This window comes from Helianthus annuus, chromosome 9, assembly GCF_002127325.2.
Source record: "Helianthus annuus cultivar XRQ/B chromosome 9, HanXRQr2.0-SUNRISE, whole genome shotgun sequence".
Lineage (NCBI taxonomy): Eukaryota > Viridiplantae > Streptophyta > Magnoliopsida > Asterales > Asteraceae > Helianthus > Helianthus annuus.
Genome location: NC_035441.2, coordinates 184,681,888 through 184,704,544, shown reverse-complemented (window position 1 = coordinate 184,704,544; position 22,657 = coordinate 184,681,888). Strand labels below are relative to the sequence as shown.

Here is a 22,657-nt window from a genome sequence, read left to right as displayed (position 1 = left end):
TAATAGGATGGGTTAAAAAGGTTTAAACTTTATGTGTTTTGAGGTATTTTTGGGTTGTTCTAGTCTTTATAGGATATGTTTGTTGTCTCTTAATCTCTTATTGATTATATGATTCTAGTATAGGGTTCGAAAAATTGAAATTCAAAACTTGTTGATGTGAATATTCTTGAAAATTAAGGAATATTGATGGTTGAACACTCGAACTGACCCAACCCGAACCAAATTTTGGTTTGATGTTCTTTTGTTTTATATGATTCGACCCGAACCGAACCAAACTTTTTATTTATATATTTAGGCGCCTAAAATTTTTAAAAATATTCCGCACCTATGGAAAAATTTTCTGGATCCGTCATTGGTCTGGGTCCACTCTGCAGTGCCGTGTTTCCTGTTATCCAACTGGTCCAAGTAAAAGTTTGCAAACTCTTGGGTCACCTATTCATCAGTCGGAATGTGTCGTGTACCTTCTAGCGTGTTGTTGATGTTTGCAGCCTCTATTATGACTCAAAAGACACCACCACCAAGACCACTTCATCTCTAGTTGACCGGACCAAAACGCCGATCGTTGTTCACAGCTTGACACTGCAGGGTGTGTATATAGGACAAAAAAAAACCCTTTTTAGGGTGACTATCTACACACCAAGTGTGCAAATAGTCTCCCCCTTATTTAAAACACGAAGATAATGTGACATATTAAAAATCAAACGACAATCGAAATTGGGGTCATTAGAACCTCAAGAACAGTTTAGTTAAAATTTGCTATATTAAATCATGCCTACATAGCATTTTTATACCTACTAATAAAAAAAACCTACAACAGGCTATAGAATCATAGTTCATAAATATACTTTTCAACTGAACCAAAATGCGGAATACAGGACTAATCCAAGAATTTGACGATTCTCGCATTGACCAAATGTACAGAAGCAAACAAAGCAGAAAGGCGAGCTCCTTCTTGCGTGTGGAGGCGGGTTTTTTTTGCAGTGGTGGATCTAGAAGAAAAGTTTAGGGATAGCGTAAAAAAAAATTGGACCTAGGGGTATCCTTATATTTGCTCAGGGTATCCCGATACATAAATTGGAGAATAATTTTATTTTTTACATTTCGCTGACAAAGTTGCTACCCCTCTGTCTCAGCTAGATCCCCCCCTGTTTTTTTTGTGTGTAGAGGTAAGCTTCTTGCGTAAGGCGAGCTTCTTCCAGTTCAACCGAAGCTACTTTCCACTAAGCTTCTTGCAAGTGAAACTAAGCTTCTTGTCTTGCAAGTGAAACTGTGTTATGCACTGAATCCATTGTAAGGTACGAGACTTGTTCCACATCGATTGTTTGGGCAACTAATGTAAGGTTTATAACCCAAATGGCACCCTCTCTCACTAGGCTAGTCTTTTGGGACCAGTTCTACCATTTGGGTTGTAACAATGGTATCAGAGCCAGACTCGTTTGTTGCCCACAGAGGAAGCTGTCCCAACCAACGAGAACGTTGACCTTCCCAATGAGGACGTTGGCTAGGCTAGTCTTTTGGGACCAGTTCTACCATTTGGGTTGTAACAATGGTACCAGAGCCAGACTCGTTTGTTGCCCCCAGAGGAAGCTGTCCCAACCAACGAGAACGTTGGCCTTCCCAATGAGGACGTTGGTCCTTAAGAAAGGTCGATCGTTATGGACTATGGACTGAATCAATTGCAAGGTAGCTTCTTGTAGCGGAAACTGAGCTTCTTAGTCTTTTTGCAACACGGACTTAGTTGCTGGAAGGGTCGGATCTGATCTATTTTTGGTAGCGGCGCAGCTTGTTGCCCGTTTACCTTCTATAATAGCAAAAAAATAAAAATATCAAAAGTGTGAAGCATACATAGCAAACTAATAATAAAATGGTGAAAATAATACCCATATGCTGTTTGTACACAGATTTTGATGAATAAAACTAAAATCAAACTAGTAAACATGATATCTATGTAGATCAAAGACTTCAAATACTATAAAACCAGATCAAACTGATCCTGCAAACAACTTTTATTGTTCTTCAAGAGTTGGTAGGATACGATGTTTCCGTTGAGCTTCCAAGAGATTTGTTATCGTCTCCGTCTTCGTTTGAAGACACCACTGGGATTTTGACAGCTGTCCTCTCCATCTCTTTCTCAATCTCCTCCTCGCGTCGTAAAGCGGTGAACTGTGTGTCTAATGACCTTGCTGCCGCTAACCATGCCAAAACGATTACTAATAATATTCCACCAAGATACGGCGTTGAGTTTGCAAGTGATCCGAATGTCAATATCATGAATTGTTGGATCAAAGCACCGCCTGATTTCCCTAACGGGTTGCATACCACATCGATTGCCGCCTTCCCTTTAACCTGATCAAGATTCAATGACGTTATAACTTGTGTATTTATAACTTGTGTATGCTAAAGTCCCTAAACTTGTCTAAAATGCAAGTATTTTTTTAGTACTTCATAATAATGACTCTTTAACTCTTAAATTGGTCAAAATTGATAAAGATTGAGATTCAACACTCTTGAAAAAAAATATATATACCATCTTTTTAAAAGAAAAAAATACAAAAAAAAAAGAAAAAAATTTAAGAGTTAACAAGTCACTATTTGAAAAATACAAAAAAAAGAAAAAAATTAATAGTACATGCATTTTAGACAAGTTTAGGGATTTGGGTATATATCAAAATGAGTTGTGACTTTTTCGTGTATGTATACAAGTTTAGGGATTTTAATATAACAAAACTAGATTGATGGATTTTTTTTTTTTGTGAAAAATAAGAAAAGTATAAAGTTTTGAAGCCGGTTAACGTACAAGACCACCTTATCGGGCATACGCGAGCATCTCAACTGCACATCTGATCTAATCTAGGCCTTTAATTGAACACGTGGCACAATAGTAATTAACTTTGCATAATTACGCATGTCACTTGCATAATTACGCACGTTATAATACATAATTATGCACGTTATTTGCATAATTACGCATGGGTTTGGTTAACCTTAATTACGCACGTTATATTGGTGGTCGCGTACCGTCGCATGTTAAGAGCCTTTTGTATTTAAACCCTTCACTAATGTTTTTATAGTATTAAAACCCGCCAAAAAAATAATAATCTAGTAGTAATAATAATAACTATAATAGTAGTAATAACAATAATAAATTGAGTTTAAGCAACAAACCTTGGTATCCTCATCCAAAGGAATATAGGCCATTTCCTTGCAAGGATCAAACAGACTATATTTGGCACTTTTGCTGAATATATTTTGCATAGCACCTACATAAACCGCTGCTAAAAGTGGAGTGATTCCAAACTTCATCATACTTGGTGCGAGCGGGTCACCAAACAGAATCAACGAGAAAAACCCGATCCCCGTTGCAAGAAGAACCGTGGGTGTAATTTTGGCTGCCACACCCCACCCGTATTTGTCGAATATCCACCCACTTAGCAACATCATTGTGAATGTTGTTATTCCAGTTGCGGTTGAGAAATCACCCATGAAAGCAGAGTATTCATTCGGGCTGGGAAACTGAAAGACCAAAATGAGCGTCATGAGTCCATGTAACAAGTTCATGAACAAATTAAACGATTGTTTTAATGTTTTACCTGGGCTTTGAGCTTTGATTTCCAGGTCACCTCAACGAGATTAATACTGATACCATAGGCTACCACCAATGTGGCTAGATCCCTAATGTACGGTGAAGACGCCAAAAACTTCAAACTCTCCATTGTCGACATGTTCACTTTTTCCTGCAAAAAGAGAATCAAGCAACGGATCGTTTCAAGATTCATACACATGACATATAAACTACTCATCAAATACTGATCTATGTAGTTAATATCGCCGATATATCGGTTATCAGTCCCCTAGTGAGATATCGGTCAAAATACCAGTACCGATATTATCGGCGATAATGGAACGAATTTGCTACTAGTATTAAATTGCTTTATATATAAATGGCAAATTGGAAAATAATAATCCCATCTTTCTGAAATTGGCCAATAATAATCCCAAGACAGTTATTAGCCAATAATAATCCGACCTCGTCCAATTTTTTTGTAAAATAGACCGCCGTTAAAATAAGCTTAACAGAGTTAAGTTTTTTTCCGAATTACAAACCGATGTTTTAGGGCTTTTGATCAGAACGAGGATACGAGTCGATTGATGTAAAACTTACCTCGATATTGTGTTCGAAATGGCTTGAATTTTGTTAATTGGAAGTTAAACACCCGAATTGAAGCATCGTTTTCGTGGGTTGGGGGCAGTATTTTGAGGTAAGTTTTACAAAAATCGACTCGTATCCTCGTTGTGATCAAAAGCCCTAAAAAATCGGTTTGTAATTCGGAAAAAAAACTTAACTCCGTTAAGCTATTTTAACGGCGGACTATTTTACAACAAAAAATGGACGAGGTCGGATTATTATTAGCTAATAACTGACTTTGGATTATTATCGGCCAATTTCAGAAAGATGGGATTATTATTTTCCAATTTGCCTATATAAATTCAGCATGATATTAAAATTACCGATATCCCACCGCGATTACCGATATCTAAAGTATCAGTCCTTGACCGATATCCGATTTTTTACCGCATTAACTACTTAGATACTTATGTCATCAAATAGACAAATATCAAATAACGAGTGTTACCTTCTTCTTTTTGCTACGGGTAGGAAGCGGAACGTAAGCATTGACCCACCAATAAAGACCACAGATTGCTAACCCCATAATCACAACAATGCTCATCATATATTTTAAAGAAATGGCCCATCCATCGACCCCGGGGCCCAAATGTTTTCTCATGTTTGAAAAATATTTCACTGTACGGCCCGAGAAGATCAGAGCAACATTTGCTCCTAGACCAAATAGAGGGTAGAATTTCTTGGCTTCCTCTACAGTAGTTATCTGCATTTTATGAGGGTAAAAATGTAATAAAGCAATTGCATAAGCTCAACTTAGAGGTAAACACATCTATGTTGTGAAAAGCGCAAAAAGCGCGCGCCTAGGCGCTCGGGCGCACCTATAGCGCCTGGTGGTAGCCTAGGCGCAAAAATGGGTTTTTTTTTTTGCAAAAACGGTGCTGAGGCGCAAAGCATTAGCAGAAAAAAAAGACGAAACTGAGTGCGTGCAAAAACTGCCTCATGCGGGCCCGGGTTTTCGGAGCTGCATTCGTGTCCGCAGGACGCACGAGTTCAACCAAATTCCAGCTCAGAAACTCATTATATCACAACCGTAGATTACTTTGATCTAAGGGCTCCTATATTTACCACCTTTTGAGACTTTTATTCACACACCCAAAACTTACAACATATAAGTCCTAAACTTTTGCTACTAACTATTAGCTACATGATCTTAAATGACATATATAATAGTTTTTTTTTTTTAATTTTATACGTGGAATCTTATTTATTTTCAAAGCATAACATATTTTTTATATTTTTTTCTCTATGTGCGCTTTTCTTAAAAAAAACCCATGCTTTTTTTTGCGCCTTGCGCCTAGTCTCCAGGCGAGGCCGATGCGCCTCACCTGCGTCTTGCGTCTTTGACAACATAGAAACATGTGTATATCAACGATTTGAACACTAAATCGTTGTTTCATGTATGATCTTGACTTAAGAACAACGTAATGTACATCAAATATCGACACTACTAAATCTTGTATGTTTAACTAATATAACTGACTGATTCATATATGGGACTGTGAAACAGAATAAGCACGATAGCACATAGAAAAAATAGACAAACTTCAAACAGCCGATTAATTTTGAACAGGGTGGAGCTACACCTTTGGGTCCAAAACAATAACTTCTATTTTGAGTAATATAATGTTTTCTTTCTCCTAAAAGGCACAAAATTTCAGAATATTTTCCATTAGAGTTAATTACTGTTTTCGTCCCTGTGGTTTGTTAAAAATCACTATTTCAGTCCATTAGTTTAAAAATTGCGATTTCAGTCCCTGTGATTTCACTTTCGTAACCATTTCAGTCCCCGTGGTTTCACTTTCGTAACCATTTCAATCCATTTATTCTGTTAGTACAGGGACTGAAATGGTTACGAGGTGGACTGAAATGGTTACGAAAGTGAAACCACAGGGACTGAAATCGCAATTTTTAAACTAATGGACTGAAATAGTGATTTTTGACAAACCACAGGGACGAAAACAGTAATTACCTCTTCTGTAATTATTGAAGATAAAGGACACAGTTTGCAATAAGTGACATACATAAAGGACGATTTTTGTAATTTACTCTTTTATCAACCAACATACAAATTTGAGTAAAAAAAATTATTTCTTTATGCTTTTAGCCCTAAAAATCTCATTGTCTGCCTATAATATCCATCTAGAAGTATAATATATTCCTCAAACTCTTGTTTTCTCTTAGTTTGCTTAAATATATGTAGCATGCTTCTGTCAAGTTTCAATGCTAATTCAAACATAAAGCATTTTCAACAAAGTAAATCATGATCTCCAATCAAGCTATGATAGTATGATCCAATAACAATCAAGAAACATAAACAGATCCAACAAAACAACATAAATTTAACCGAACACGAAAACAATTCATTACCTGATTTGCAAATCCCCAAAACAGAACTGAAACCACCACACTACCCCAAAGCTCAGCCATGACATAAAACAAACAAAAACTCCAAATCCTCAAAATCGCAAGCGGTCCGAGAAACCGAGGGCCCAAAAACTCAAGAAGTCTATCAGCAAGAGCTGTTGGGTGAAAGTAACCACTAAGAGGATAAAACACAAACCCAAAAGCCCCAAAGAAAGCAATAAATGGAAGCATTACAGTGTAAAAAAGAGCCTTCTTTGACAACACATTTGACAACTTTGTATACAAAAGCATAAACCCAATTGCCATAGGCAAATTCACCCAAGTTTTCAAAAAGGGTATGATTTCAGCACTTGACCCTTTAGCTGTTACAACCAACACATCTTTAGTATCCCTAAGAATTGTGTAATTGAAAAGAATACAAAAAAACATCAACCCTAAAGGCACAATCTTTTTCAAGGTCAGAACCTCAACACCCAAAAACTTCGGCGGTTCAGCTCCGTCACCGTCCGGCACGGCGGCGGCGGCGGAAGCCTTACAGACATGAAATTTGACTTTTTGGGTGGGAGTCAACCCAGTAGGTGTCAAAAAGCTTCCAAATTTTTTATACCCATCAAGATTTCTTGAAAACCCATTTGTAGATTTGGGTTTTAATGAATTTGGAAGATTAATTCGTTGGCGAAGAGAGTTTTGGGGCCGATTAAAGAAATTTAAAGATTTGGGATTTGAAGGGAGAGATAGAAGCCCTTTTGTTTGTATCAAAGCTTCCATTTTTTTCCACAAATTTCACTTTTTTTTTCTGCACAGTGACCCTAATTTATGAGTGGGTTCAAGAATCTTGAAGAATTCTTGAAGATAAAGAGGAGTATAAGGGTTTATGTAAAAGTGAAAGAAACCCTGAAAAAAAATGGGATTAGAAATTTAAAACATAGAATCATAGATTATTGAAATTGAAAAATAATATTGAAAAATGAAATGTTGTAATAAATTGGATTTTAATTTTGGCCGGAAAAAATAAAAAATGGGAAATAATAAAGAATCTGTAAAGTGCAAGGGAATCATGTGAGTGGAAGAAAGAATGGAAGTTTGGGCCCAGACTTTTAATGGAAGTGAAATGACGAAATTGCCCTTGAAGATATTTATGGGAGTTTGCGTAGGGGACTCGATCCCCAGAGATCGCGTCGAAGTTGGTAACCTGCATTTCGTTTTCATTTGTCTGGTTATGGTACCTTTTTTTTTTTTTTCTAAGCTTGCAAAAAAAAAAAAAAAAAAAACTAATGAGAAAAGTAAAAGAAAAAAAAATAGTTGACATTATTTCATCATTTAGTGCGTTTGAAAATTCCTGAAAAGGAAAAACATTAGATTTTGTTCATTTTGTGTTTTCTATTGTGATGCCACAACTTTATTCAATCTCAAATTAATAGCAAAGTTGAAATTTATTATAAACCCATGAATTTGTTAATAAATGTATAAAAAGAATACTGTTTATTCAGTCGAAAAATTAATCATCCTGTAATCCTCTAAATTTAGAAAAAATATTGTAAACTATATTTTGTAAACAAGATTTGAAATAGAAGGTAGCAAGTACCACCAAAAAATGAAATGTCATATTCATTCATACCACCGATGCTTTATTAAATGGTCGGAAATCTTTATTATGGGTAGAGGATTAGAAAAAATATATTAATCATTTACTATATAGATAATAATTATAATTATTTTATGGTAGTTAAAAGTTATGATCAATGTTTTAAAATTCGGTTTTTATATCGCACCGGATTTTGCTCAAAAACGGTTTAACTGGGTGTAGGGCCGGCCCTGGGAATTCGTGTACCTTGTTCGAGCTCGAAAAAATGTGTCCTTAGCCTTAGCAAAATTGGGTATTTGGCTCACTAGAGGTCTAAACCTAATGCTAAATGGGTTAATAGCTAATCTAAACCATAAGAATAGTTTTGTAAGGGAGCCTAGGTTAGCATAACATAAGAAGCCCTAAGGGCCTTAAAACCTACATAATGTTTAACAGTCACGGCCAACAACCAGAAGTTAGCGGTTTGTAAACATGCAAATTGTTCAAACATCCACTAGGGCTAACAACCATCAACAGAAACCTTAAGGGTTTCTGCAAAACCTAAATTGTTCAAAAGACATGAAAACATAATATTGTTCAGAGTGCTAAGATAGCTACGAATGAAATTCAGAAAGTTTAATTTGCATCACCAGCATCAGAAGGCTTCGATGCCCCAGCTCCATCATCCTTGGACTTCTTTGCCTTTTTCTTCTTTCGACCCTCACTAGCCGCCTTAGAGGCTTCAAGGCTTCCTTCCTTCGAGGCTTCATCACCTGCAGACATGTTTTCTTCACTATACCCCGAGCATGAGCGTTTTTTAGACAAGGACTCCAACACTTTCTTGCAAACAACCTCATTTAGACCACGAGGTAACCCTATAAAACAGAAAGTGGCTTGTCAAAACACTCAGAAACCTCACCCACAAAAGGCCAAGTCATATGCTCCATGTCCCGAACAGAATCTTGAAAGACTTTAAGAGCCTGCGGTTGAAAGTGGGGAGATTTGACTTGTGGTTCACCAGCCTCGCAAGCTTTGTACCCAGCAACAAGACCTTGATGCCTTCCATGAGCTAGCAACTTCGTATACACAGCACCCAAAGCCTGGTTGAATTCAGAAGAATGAAAAAGGTAGGTGACCACTTGTTGAAAGCCATGCTCAATCAACCACCTATTATCAGCCTTTAACACCTCCTGCTCCTTCAAAGAAGTCCTCTCCTGAACCTTCAAAGCTTCTATCTCCTTTTTCAAACCCTGAACCTCCACCTCATGCCTTGACGTAACCTCGTGCATCTTCTTCACCCAAGCCTCTTTCTTTTGGCAAAACCGTCAATCTCTTTCTTCATAGAAGCCATGGAAGCCTTCATTTTATCCTTCTTCTTCGTAACTTCTTCATATTCTTGCATCCCTTTTTCCGAAAACGGGTAACACCCTCAGCCAACAGGGCAGAAAGTTTGCAAGAGCTCAACATAAACCTTGAAATAAAATGATCACCCTCCATCTCCGATATAGCATCTCGGACACCAGGGGGAGCAAAATGGGCCAATACATCTGCACAAACGGTAGGATCCTTGAAACTGTCCCAACTTTCACACCCCAATTAGGAACGTAAACTTCTTCAATACCAGGCTCTTCCAAGCCTTCAACGCTTTTGCCCGAGGAACCTTGGATAGTAGGCACAACACCCTTTTAACCAATTTTTTCTTTTTCCCAGCAACCACCAACTCTTTTTCCTTTTCCTTCTCTACACCACCTTCAGAAACCTGCTCAACGGACACCTCAATATCATCACTAATATCAATAGCCTCTGAACCAGAGGGTTAATCAACACTTTTTAAACGGCGGTTTGACCGACGAGTAGAAACCTTGGAAGCAGGAACTTTCGTGAAACCCTTAACGTTTGGAACACTCACATAACCGGAACCTTCGAACTGATGCTTAGACCCCCTGGCAACTGCATATTCGCCGGGAGTAGCTGCGACATCCTCAAACACGACATCAGAAGTGTCATCACTCTTCACAAAGTCAAGTGCAGACATAACTACAGAATAAACACAAATACAGGGTATAAACAAACAGGCAATAGGAACATAATAACACACCAGAACAAACGCATACCCTGACCATCTCTCATAAGCACTGGATCCCGATCAGGTTTGTCCCACAATTTACTAATGCCCAACAACACTAGTAAAGGCTCAGGAAAGGGACGAACCCTCGAAGGACACTCCCTGATGGTTTCAAGAAAACGAGTATTTATCTCAAGAGCAGAGGGTTCAGTTTTATTAAGAACGGCGTCCGGATGTCTCCAAACCATTTTAAAAGGAACAATCTCAACTGAAACCCAGAAGAATCGGTCTTTCCAGACACCAAGACTGGAGACCATGGATGAAACCAAACAAGTGTCGACTTGGGACGTTTCGAATGTGAACCAATCACCATTCTTGGCTAATCGGAAGAACCGACGAAATGACAAAAGGGTTGGATCATATCTGGAAGCCCGGCATAAAACCTCGAAATGCAGACCCCTAGCCAGACCCTGAGGGTGGATCTGACCAAACGAAACAAGGTAATATTCTAGAACATTCAACACAAAGTTCGAAAAAGGATGTCGGAGATTAGAAAATTCAAAGTGGCAACAATACAAAGCAACTGAACCAGGAGGACACCGATCGATTGAAACATCACAACCCGGTGCAACCGGTTTAAATTTCAACCCAATGCCCCATTCTAAGCAAAAAGCTTCTACTTCTTCTTGGGTTAAACGCGAAAATGATTTCGCTAAATCCTTACGAGCACCCATACTAGAAAATAAGAAGAAGTGAAAATCGAAACTAACCTGGAAGAAAGGGGAATGAACTTGAGAGGAAAATGTGTAGAAGTGGTTTTTTTAGAAGATAAAGGTAAATAGATGACAAAGCAAATGTTATAGTTACACAACAGTCTATTAAAACCGCCGCCTGACAAAAAACTGCCACTAGTCACACCAACCATCTTTTCAAAATTCAAAAACCAAAAATCTCAACTGCTGTGAACCTTTTAAGCTCTCAAGCCTTGAAGCCTTCAAGCAAAATAAAACAAATGTACAAAAAAAGTCAGAAGCATTTGTGCATACACCCCAAAAACCTCTGACTTGGGGGGCTGATGACGGGAGTAGCTCAAGCCTCAATAAAATGACTAAGAATACATAATAGCTTGAAGGGTTAAAAGGTTAAAGGGTTTAAAACCCGGGAACTAAGGTGAACAACAAAAAGAACGTGTACAGTAATCAGTCACTTCACTGATTGCTTAAAACAACTCTCCCACAGCCGCAAAAGCAGACATGTGCACAGGGAGTCCTCTTTTATCCGCAGGTCCAAACGTTTCAACCCCTAAAAGGGTAAGTCCCTCACTGCAAGCCAGCTTCACTAGTCAAAGGTTTCTCCTTTGAGAAACCTCTTTCCCTATAAAATACAGGCCATGACAAGCATGCCAAACATTCCAGAATCAGCAGAAACTATCTTAATTCTCTGATTCTTCTTCTCCCTCTCGAGAACTAGCTTCATGCTTGCTTCTCTTCTTCACACTAAATAATTCATCTTCTCCAACAGTAGCTTTCCGGGCTGATTTCCAATCAGTTCAAGAGTCAAGGAGAATAATAACAATACTAGTGAACCTCTCTCCACGTCTTGCAAACTTGGGGGAACCCCACGACATGCGTTAGGCAAACTTCAACCCTTAAAGCCTTTTGCCTAACCAGTCTGATCACTACTTCAGGTCTCATTCTCATTGTAACAACCAGGGGCGGATCTAATTGAAAAGATCGGGTTCCCAGGAACCCATTCGGTTCTAAACTTTTAGTGATTACCTATATAGAAATTAAATAAGGAACCCATAAATAAATTATGAGTGAACCCATAACAAATCAAATGAAGTGCCCCAATGGTATACTGCTTCTATTCTAACTTCATGGTCACGTGTTCGATTCCCGTTTCTTATTTTTTAGTTTGGGCATTCTTTTTAAAGTTAAAGTAAACACAGACATGAGAAGTTAGGCGCCTTCACCTATGGACCTACAATGGATTCCATTTCCCAATCTATATGCAATGGATATTGAAATGAAGTTAATATATGATATCCATATATGACGGTTCCTCAATCCTTTTGAGGTATTTTAATTACTAACGTGTGTACTTTCAATCTATTTGAGAAAATTGTTCATGACAACCAGCTAATCTCTGTAGACTTTCAATCATTATTGATGTTAAATTTGTTGAAACTTCAATTAGATGTTAAAATTTGTTTAAACTTGAATTTGATTCTTAGTTTATACTTTTTTAGTCAAACTATTTTGATTGTTGCGGGTATGGGTCGTGGCTGAGATTTTTGTCATGTACTTGAAAAATCATTTTAGTTTTCTTGATGATGTTTGTAGTTGTAACTGGCTCACATAAATGCCCTTTTATGCTTCCTTATCATGTATGGATTTTGTGTAACCTGAAATAAAACGACCATTTGTAGATGACTCGAATTCTTTTGGAAAAAAGTTTATTACAAATCAATTTAGAGAAATGTGTTTGTTTAGAAACGAAAATGGGATAGGAATGCTTTGAAGCATCATAGGAAAAAAGTGAGTTTAATGATAAAGCCCGACCCGAAAAACTAATGTCGAGTTGATCGACATTCGAGCACCTGAAAAAGTGAACCCAGTGAAAAAAATTCCTGAATCCGCCACTGGTAACAACACTATCACATTATCACGCTTAGTTTAAAAATATAAAACACATGGTCAATAGGATAGTTTTTCTATCAGTTACGGAAATGTGTAAGATGTTACCTTCATTAAAAGAGTTGGTCAAGAAATTTGGGAAAAAAAAATTAACACTAGGTGCAGATAAAAAATTAACTAAGCACTGGTTACATGTGCAATGTGATAGGTTATCAAATGAAGTCGAACATGTTAAAGGAAGATAAATAAAAAGGTTCATGATGATAGTTAACGTTTGTGGAAATATGTTTTAATTTTATAAAGTGGAATCCTATTCGTGGTCCGGGATGAGTTATATGGAGGTGAAAGAGAACAAAGAAATATTACAAAGTATTATACCTACTTCGATATGTGGCTATATGGTGATAGAAATATATATGGTGATATTGTTGGTTGAAACCATTAAAGGATCGAGTGGAGGAGATTGGAGAAGACTTTATCTTTTGCAATGTAGAGGTTCCCGACTCGATGGAACAGTTTCTTTTTTGAAGAAGATCCATGTGCTTGCACGAATAGCATCTGATGTTTGTCTCTTGCCCGTTCAAATATAGAGGAGACGATTTGCACTCTTCATGTTTGGGGTCTCAAAAAGTTTATGAAAGAGTTGATCATTACTTAGTCTTACGTAAGTAACGATCCATCCTTGATATAAAGATATGTAGTCGACTTTTAGACATTACACTCAAAAGGAAAATGATAAAATTAGGATATTTTAGGGTTTGAATATCATATGGATCCATCAATATCCATGATTTACTCTTAGTTGTGATGCATACAAGACATTGCATAATGTGTGGATGAACCTGAGTCAGGGCGTCCAAGCCTAAGTATTTTGAGGCTTGGCCTTTAGGCCTCCAAATCAATAGGGCCTCCAACTTAAAAAATATATATATATATATATGATATTTGGGTTGGCTGAACTTATCTTTACACATACAAAAAAATATATAAAAATACAAAAAAAAATTAAGTTAACTTCAACAACAATAAACCTTTTAGTTTATTTTGTCGGTCCCAAACCCGGGTAAAAGAGGTTTTTTTCTCAAATAGTATTTTTTTTTTTGGAAAAAGGCATCGAGTTTTTGAATTTGCTTCAGGCTACCAAAATGGTTGAGCCGACCCTGGCCCTGACCCGAGTCCATTGCAAACTTTCGTGTTTTGAGTTTTACATGTGGTTCCTATCTTGCTCGATGGCCAATAATTCTCTCTCATATAAATACTAAACTAACATACGGACTTTTGACCTTCTACACACCCTTTGAGGTCCCTTTAAGAACCTTGACATCCTTTTGCACATATCATCTTCATCCATCATCACCATTAACTTTTTCACCTTTCCACCATCAAAACGAGATCTAATAACGTCATAGACTCACAGGAATGCAAACCCTATCAAGAGGTTTTCAATATGTTGCACAATGTCATCAAGATTCTCTCTTGTGATCACAACTTAAAATATGATTTGGTTTTCTTGGTTTCCTTGCGCCAGAGGTTGTAGACATACTTAGCTGAGTTCAAAGGGTCATGCAAACTAATGTTATGATCCCGTGATCTATGGATGTAGTTTTTAAAATATTTAGTTTTGCTATTCAAAAATGGGTAGCGGCGCAGCTTTTTGCCCGTTTACCTTCTATCTCGATGTATTTTTTATTTAACTGATAATGCATTCAATGAAAGCATCCATTTGGTTTTGTATTGTATAAGGCTAGACGGTATGGAACCGTTCTCAGCCCGTCCTCCATCCGTCGCCGGCGTCATCCCATCCCGCCCCCCTCCGTCTTCATCCCGTCCCCGTCTTCACCGTCGAGTTTCAGACGTTCAGGACGATCCAAATGGTGGGCCCCTTTTTATCAAGTTGTAACAGATGTGAACAAGTCTTCTGATTATCATCATCGGGATTTCTGAACGCCGCCATGATCGGAGATCCCGGAGCCGCCGTGACGCCGCCATGATCGGAGATTTTGTTGCCTGGTTGCGATTGGAGGTCCCGGAGCCGCCGTGACGCCGCCATGATCGGAGATCTGGATCGGAGAAGGTAGATCTGGTGGAGGATTTGGGGGTTTTGAGATGTGAGGGTGAAAAATAAAAATGGAGGATTTGGGGGTTTTGAGATGGAGAAGGTAGATCTGGTGGAGGATAATAGGGTATTGGGATATTCATTAATTTTTTTAAACTTAAAATGGAAGATTTAAAAAATAAAAAAAGTGGAAGATTTAAAAAAAAAAAATAAAAGTGGTGGGGAGGACTATGACTAGGACCATCCTCCCATACCCTCTACTTTTGGAGGATGGAGTATCTTTGGGAGGACTATGACGTACGTGGCGGATCATCATCCCTTAGAGGACCATCACCATACCCTCTAGCCTAAAAACAAAAGTAACTTAGGTTAAGGCGTGCAATCATTTGTTAAAGGTGTAGTTTAATTATATTATACATCTTCATTACCTAATATAGACATAAGTTAGTCCAATAGCTGAACTAGAAAGGGGTCAACACTGAAGTGTCAACGAGGGGGAATGAGTATTGTAACGTCTTACTAGAGAGTGTAACGCATAGAAGGATCTATTGTTGTTTATTTTATTGCACTTGAAATGTTTTAACAAATGTTTAAATAATATGTTAATCTTTAGTAAAATAATTCATGGCTACAAACAAAGGTGATATGATACTTGATAGATAGGGTCGGGTGTTTTGGATAAACGCCTCATCTCATCATCATAGAGTTATTGCAATACAATTATTGTTTTTTGAGAGAAAAAGAAAATGTATCATTATTGTTGTCTATTGTAGCTTTTTTATTTTGTGGTTAGATTTTCCCGATTAAAGAAAAATAGGCACCTTTATTGAAACATCACTCGTAATTGGAGGAACTGTGTATTCATGTAGGTCAACTATGCCACTATGTGTAACGTATATGTTTATATGACATTATTTTCTGGTTATCACTTTCCAAATGCACCATAAGGAAGTCATGGTGATTGCTTGAGACACCCTCTTTTGGTTGACCAAGCTTGCCCAACTTTTGGTGCCACCGAGAGTTTCAACGGTAATCATTCTCGACATACTATATGTAGTATGCAGATACCCTCTCCCAAACCTTAGGTGCAAATTGGTAGCCAACTAGGAGATGGGAAGTAGTTTCTTCTCCTTCCGCGAATATACCACAAACCGTAATAACAATAAGGGGCTATATGGTATGGGCTAATGGAATGGACAAGATAATTGAGTGGATTGTTATCATTCCTTGTCTTGTTTGGTTACAATGTAGAAATGGAATAAATCATTACTTTGTGTTGTTCGGTGGACAAAAACAAACGAATGAATAAAATCGGTAGAGTGGTTGTGGTGGAATGGTGGTCGGTGGCAGTGGTGGTGAAGGTGGGTCGTAATAGGTGGCGGAGGGGTGGGTGGCGGTAGTGGTAGTGGTAGTGTTGGTGGTGGGTAGTGGAGGCGACGGAGTCGGAGGTGGGTGGCGGCAATGGTGGGTGGTGGTGAACGCCAATGGTGGGTGGTGGCCGCGGCGATAGGCGGTGGTGGACGTCGATGGGGGTGGCAGCGACGGTAGATGGTGGTGAACGTCGGTGGTGGGTGGTGGCTCCGACGGTTGGCGGCAGCGGTGGGTGATGGTGGGGGCAGCATTAATGGTGGTGGTGGCGGCAGGGGGCAGTGGTGGGTGTGGGTGACAACGACGACGGTGGGCAGTGGCGTCAACGGTAGTGGATTATTGCGTTGTTAATGAATGACGAAAGAGGGGATGAAATGAGAAAAAAAAAAAAAAAACATTAGGTCGATGGAATGATTGATCAACCAAACACTCTTTCATTTCATTATCTTTCTCATTCATGCATATCAATCACTATCTAACTCTTGACATACGTTGAGGAGTGGATATAGAGTGAGTTTGTTAACACCGACCCAAATTAATAAAATCATTTGTTTTTGTATAGTGATCTTGTGGATTAATCTTGAAGCCTTCACACCAAAATATCCATCTAACAAACAAAGAGTTTAAAAAAATGTTGAGAAATAATAAATTATTAAAAAATTGTGTATCCATGTAATGAACAAATAGTTTTTAAAAAATTATTGAGAAATAACGAATTATTAAAAAATTGCCTATACAAGGTATGAAACTTTTCAAAAAATTTCTATCCAAAATACTTAACTTTCTTTGTTGATGAAATAGCGATCAAAACCGTCTTTTTTTTTTCTTCATTTGAAGACTTTCTAGAGAAAAAAAAAAAAAAAGAGTCTATTAAAAAGAATAATGCAGTACCTCAAAAAGTTTAATACCTTAAATTGATAAACAAAAAATGGTATCCGTTTGGCTGTTAAAAAGAACCGGCTTGATTAAGCCTACCGAGTTGTATAAAAATGAGAATAACGAGGAAGAAATGGTTTTTGCTTTCGTTTTTTAATTCAAACAAATTCACATGATCAAAAATATTATTTTGAAAAGGAAAACAAACAAATTTGCATGTTGCTTCTTTGACCAAACTTATTATTACAAGTTTGAAGTCTATTTGATATTTTTGGACCTATTTATTAATTTGGGCTTGTTGAGTTCTTATTTTCATATTTTGTTAGCTTTATAAGATATACGGTATACCACGTGTTTTAAAGGTCAAGCATTTCAAATGAATATACTCATTCATTCATATTATGTGAAACACGTCATAAAAAACATTTTTGTGGACTCATCACTCAAATCATGTGTAGTGGTTAACTCCCCACCCATGGACATTTTATGCCATGTGGCAGCCCAGTCAGCAATAGGGTATTATGGGGCGTTTTCTAAAACGGGTGTAGTGTGGATATGAGTATTGTGGGGCATTATGTTTGCAATAAAATTAAATAAAAAAAATCAAAAAAATCTGGTTGGTTTAACAAAATGGAAAATGAATCTGATTGGACACAAAAGGAAGGGCTGGGCGTGGAATTTATCACGCTGGAAGTGGTTTGGAGCAAGAACACGCCCACGGGGGCGGAGGTGACGGCGTTTTCGGGCGGGATTGGGGCAAGAACACGCCCATTACGTCCGGTCTCATATATATATATTGGTCATTGTTAACAAACACAAATGAAATTTTTGTGCATATCGAGAACAACACATTTACAATCTCATAACCAATATACACTCCATGCAACTTGATCTAAAGTTTGGGAAATTTACTGCCTAATCTATCATACAATGAATACAAAGGCTAAGCTAACATAACTTGATTATGAGATATGAATATGCATGAACAAAGACGAGAAATCCAGAACCACCGTTATAGCTGAAACATACCGTGTAAAAATCAAATAAAATATAATAATCAGTTGAATAATATCCGTGGTGAAAAAAGATGATGTAACATAACAAAAAAGTGTAGTTTGTCTCCTACTTTTATAACCAATTTTAAGAATTGTATATTTTCACGGGGAGAAGAGGGTGCAATGAGTTTTCGGTGGACGCACGTGACGAGAGGTCCTTTTCGTGGCCAAGATTAACGTGTTATGTTATTTCTTTTATTTGACTTTTTACGAGTCCACATTCACGAAGCGTCTAGATTTCATATGTTTTACAATCAAATGAGTTGGTCAATTGTTTGCTAAAATTCAATAAATTAATAGAAACGTGTATGTTAGACCATGTGTAGTGGTTATACACTATAATGCCCCCACCATGGGGCGTTTTGCGCCATGTGGCGTCCTAGTCAGCAAGGGGGCATTATAGCAAAAGTGGTGTAGTGGTATAATGCCCCATAATAATGCCCCATTCAATCATTTAAAAAAAAAAAAAAAAAAAAGAAAAGCAACTAACCAATTGTCAGCGAGCACTTGTCAACTTGTCAGCAAAAGAAAAAGCAACCTGCAAGACTTCAAGCCATTTTCGGCGTTTTCCTCATAACGCGAAATCAACTTTTTTGAATTTTTTTTTAAAAATAACGCCGGGTGTAATGGTCATTTGGGCGTTATAGGGCGTTTTTTTTGAAATTTTTTTAAAGAAAACGCCCCACTACACATGGTCTTATATACATAAAAGTTTATTTATCTTTTTAACGTTTTACTTTTTTCCCTACATCTGTGTTAGATTATGTGCGCGAAATATTTCTACACAGAACTTGCATTCACGTGGTAACTTCTTAATGGGCTAATCACTATTCATTGACTTTGTCTTTTAATATATTGATTGATGATTGATGATTGATGATAATTCTTTTAAATAAAATGTAAATTTTGTGCAGTCAATTTGAAAAAAAAAAACAAAAATTTTGTGGTTAATGTGAAAAAAAAACAATAATGTGTGGTCAATTTGGGAAAAATAAAAAGTTAACTATTCCTAATCTTTATTAATAGAGTAATATGACAATTGACACAGAAGTTGAGACGCGTTTAAAAGTTTTAAAGACTCACTTATGCTGGGCTGGTCCAACGTTTTTGGAGGTTGTAAGTGAACTAAAAAGTCAGGGCCCTTTTTAAGAGCGTTTTTCAATATAAAGTCTCATCCTTTACCTTGTTTAGGACCGACAATCGAAGTGATCCTTTTGTGATTCAATTTAAGCTTCAGGTAACCAAACTCATACCTTTTATTTGGATTTGAGATTAAATAATCAGGGGCGGATCCATATGATGCGGGTCGGGGTCTACGAACCCCAATGTTTTTTTAAAAAAAATAGTAGAACTGGTATGTTATAAAATAAATTAGTTGGACCCTATAGTATTAAAAGCAAAGATGGTATTGTAATAAATCATCTTGTGTTCCAACAAGTAGGTCTCAAGTTTAAGTCTCACATCTCATCTTTTTTAGTTTATTTTTTCCATCAAATTTAAACTAGGGTTTTAAAACATCACAACCACCCATTAATCCTCTAATTTGCTTTTTTAAAATGATAAATTTAATGTCTCCGAATGATTTTATTTCATATTTGATTACCAAATAAGACTTTCAACATATAGTGGCGTTAAAAAAAAAGCTTAAACAAATTTTTGAAGTTATGTGAAGTAATTGTGTTGTTTAGGTAGCTATTGGTTTCAAGCAACTTATTAATCACCACAATTTGTTAACTTGATTCTTAAAAATGGTTCCTAGTAATATAGTGGTTTAATGTCCACTAAATGCTTCTACATTATTTCTTAGCTCTGACCCGAACCGACTACGATGACCGACCAGAAAATTTTAATGTTTGATTGTGAAAAATTCTAAAAAAATAGACGCAATGAAAAAAAAATCATGAGTCCGTCACTGTGAATAATACATACTATTCTAAACAAGTTACATCCTTCCTCGATTAGAAACCGAAAGAAAAAAAAGGCTAAATAGTATAAAGTTTCGAAAAAGCTCCATTACAAACCAAAATCACATTTATATTGTTATTAAATAACAGAATTTCCCTCACCTCCTTACAACTTAGCTTATTTTTTTGGAGGCCCTCAAACTTTGGAGGCCCTAAACTCTTACCTAGTTTTTTAAGGTTATAGAGCCGGAGACCCTAGGCTCTTGTCTAGTTTTTTAAGCTTATAGAGCCAGCCCTGCACTTATGTGTATCGGAAAATCTTTTTATTGTGCAAGTTAATTTTACATATTTTGTCAAAAACATTAACATATACAATTATATAATTTGGTTTTTATAATCTCGTTTTATTTATTTTTTTTTAAATATAGTTGACACATTTGATTATATTTAATAGAACTCCAACCTTATTTTTCATTTTCAATATAATCTAAACAATAGATAAAGATAGATCAATGATTTTTACCATCAAAAGCTAAAACCGGGTTCAATAAAAAAGAAACGAACAAAACGAATCGGATTAAAGTCATGACTCGTAGATCAAAGTCATGACCCTATGTTAGAAGTTAGGTCTATGAATCTGTTGCTATAAGAGCATCCCCAATGCATCCATTTTCAAACGCATTTATACGTGCTACATAAGCTGCCAAATCAAATTTCCACCCATATATTAAAAACACCAATTTCCTAATGCCACACTCTCTTTCAAACACCCACTTAAAAAAATATAATTAAAACAGTGTATGTATACACATATATATTGTAAATATGTTATGTGTATAGGTCCCATCATCATTCGCTTGCTTGTGTTTGGAAAAACCCAAATGATCGCTCACTAAACGCCTTTAATGGTGACGTCAGAAACTGAAGAAGGTAAAAGAAGCTGTAACATACCAAGCATAAAAAAATGATCAGAAGTAATCTATACTATATTTTCAACTACAATCATATACCTTTATTGTCCTGAGTATTTTTTTTTCTTAAAATGAAATAATACATATATTTTTAGTCTAGGTTGTTTAAATGTTTTTAAAACAAAATATAAAGTAAACTGCCATTTTGGTTCCTGTGGTTTGGCCAGTTTTGCCACTTTAGTCCAAATCTCAAACTTATTACATCTGGGTCCCTGTGGTTTGCATTTTGTTGCCATTTTAGTCCAAATCTCAAAATCTCTGATTTTTTACTGTTTTAATGTCCCTTTTTGTCTTTATCTGAAGGGGTAGTTTGGTCATTTAATTTTCATTAAATGCAATTCATTTATTAAAAAACCTCAATAATATAAATACCCCTTATATTAGCAGACAATTACTTCATCATCTTCAACCTCCATCTCTCTCTCTCAACATACAACTCTGCTCTCTCTCTCTCTCTAAATTATAGAACCTGCATCCCCTCTCTCTACCCCACTCTCTACATTTTTCCACCACCAACAACTGCCATCCACCACCACCACCCGCCGCACCACTCCCAACCACCACACACAACACCACCTGCGACGACACCACTCCCAACCACACCTACCGCATCACCTGCCACCGCCCCAGATCTGATGAAGAGAACTCCACCACCACCCATCTCTCTCTTCTCTCTATCTCCTCTATGTCGAACACCACCACCTCCCTTCTCTCTCTGCCCAAAATCCCTCACAAAATCCCTTTATAAACCCTAATCACCCTTCTTCAAACCCAGTACCCTCATTCCTTCTTCAAACCCAGATTAATCGGCCTACATGGTGTACAAATCTCATCCAAAATTATATCCCCGTAGATATTTGCAGAAGGTTTAGGTTGAATACCTGGATTGACCATCGAATTAGTAGCAAACGAAACCCATTACCTGATGTAGCGACAAATAGATTATCACAGGCCTTGTTTTGATTCGAAATTCATTTGCACTAAGACCCTAGCACCGCAACAAAATTTGAGTTTGCTGTTTCATGAGCCGATTGAAGTGATTCAGGAGCTTCCTTGTTCTATTCTCGCACAAAATCTTCTAGGTGAAGACTAACCACAACCCTGTTACCAAATTTAGGATTATTAGGAGGATTCAAGCCAACCCCAACCTCCCCCGAGGTCAGATTTGTGTGCGAAAATCAGACGAGTTTAATGATTTTTAGAGAGAGAAAAAAATTGGACAGAGAGAGATGGGTGGTGGTGGAGTTCACGGTGGTGGTGTTCAACAGAGAGGAGAGAGAGAGAGAATGGAGAGATGGGTGTTTGTGGAGAGAGAGAGAGAAGAGAGAGATGGGTGTTTGGAGAGAGAGAGAGAGAGAGAAGAGAGAGATGGGTGTTTGGAGAGAGAGTGTGCACAGTGGGTTTTAGGAGTGTTTGGGTTTATTAATAGTTAAAATGACCAAAATGCCCTTCAGAAAAGGACAAAAAATCAGTTTTTTTTAAGAAATCTGAACTGGTTTTGAGATTTGGTCTAAAATGACAACAAAATGCAAACCACAGGGACCCAGATATAATAAGTTTGAGATTTAGACTAAAGTGATAAAACTGACCAAACCACAAGAACCAAAAT

General features: G+C 37.2%; 2 protein-coding genes across 2 annotated transcripts; both read right to left on the bottom strand.

The window, feature by feature from the left end:
- Positions 1 to 1,824: 1,824 nt before the first annotated feature.
- Positions 1,825 to 7,586, bottom strand: LOC110930059 (plastidic ATP/ADP-transporter). Its single transcript, XM_022173281.2, has 5 exons — positions 6,554 to 7,586; positions 4,635 to 4,889; positions 3,591 to 3,734; positions 3,166 to 3,513; positions 1,825 to 2,346 (listed from the first exon to the last, which is right to left on the bottom strand). The coding sequence occupies exons 1-5, from the start codon at positions 7,316 to 7,318 to the stop codon at positions 2,017 to 2,019; spliced, it is 1,842 nt and encodes a 613-aa protein (XP_022028973.1). The 5' UTR covers positions 7,319 to 7,586; the 3' UTR covers positions 1,825 to 2,016.
- Positions 7,587 to 16,094: 8,508 nt separating this feature from the next.
- On the bottom strand, positions 16,095 to 16,496 carry LOC118481855 (extensin-like). Its single transcript, XM_035977161.1, has one exon. The coding sequence runs from the start codon at positions 16,494 to 16,496 to the stop codon at positions 16,095 to 16,097; it is 402 nt and encodes a 133-aa protein (XP_035833054.1).
- Between the last annotated feature and the right edge of the window lie 6,161 nt (positions 16,497 to 22,657).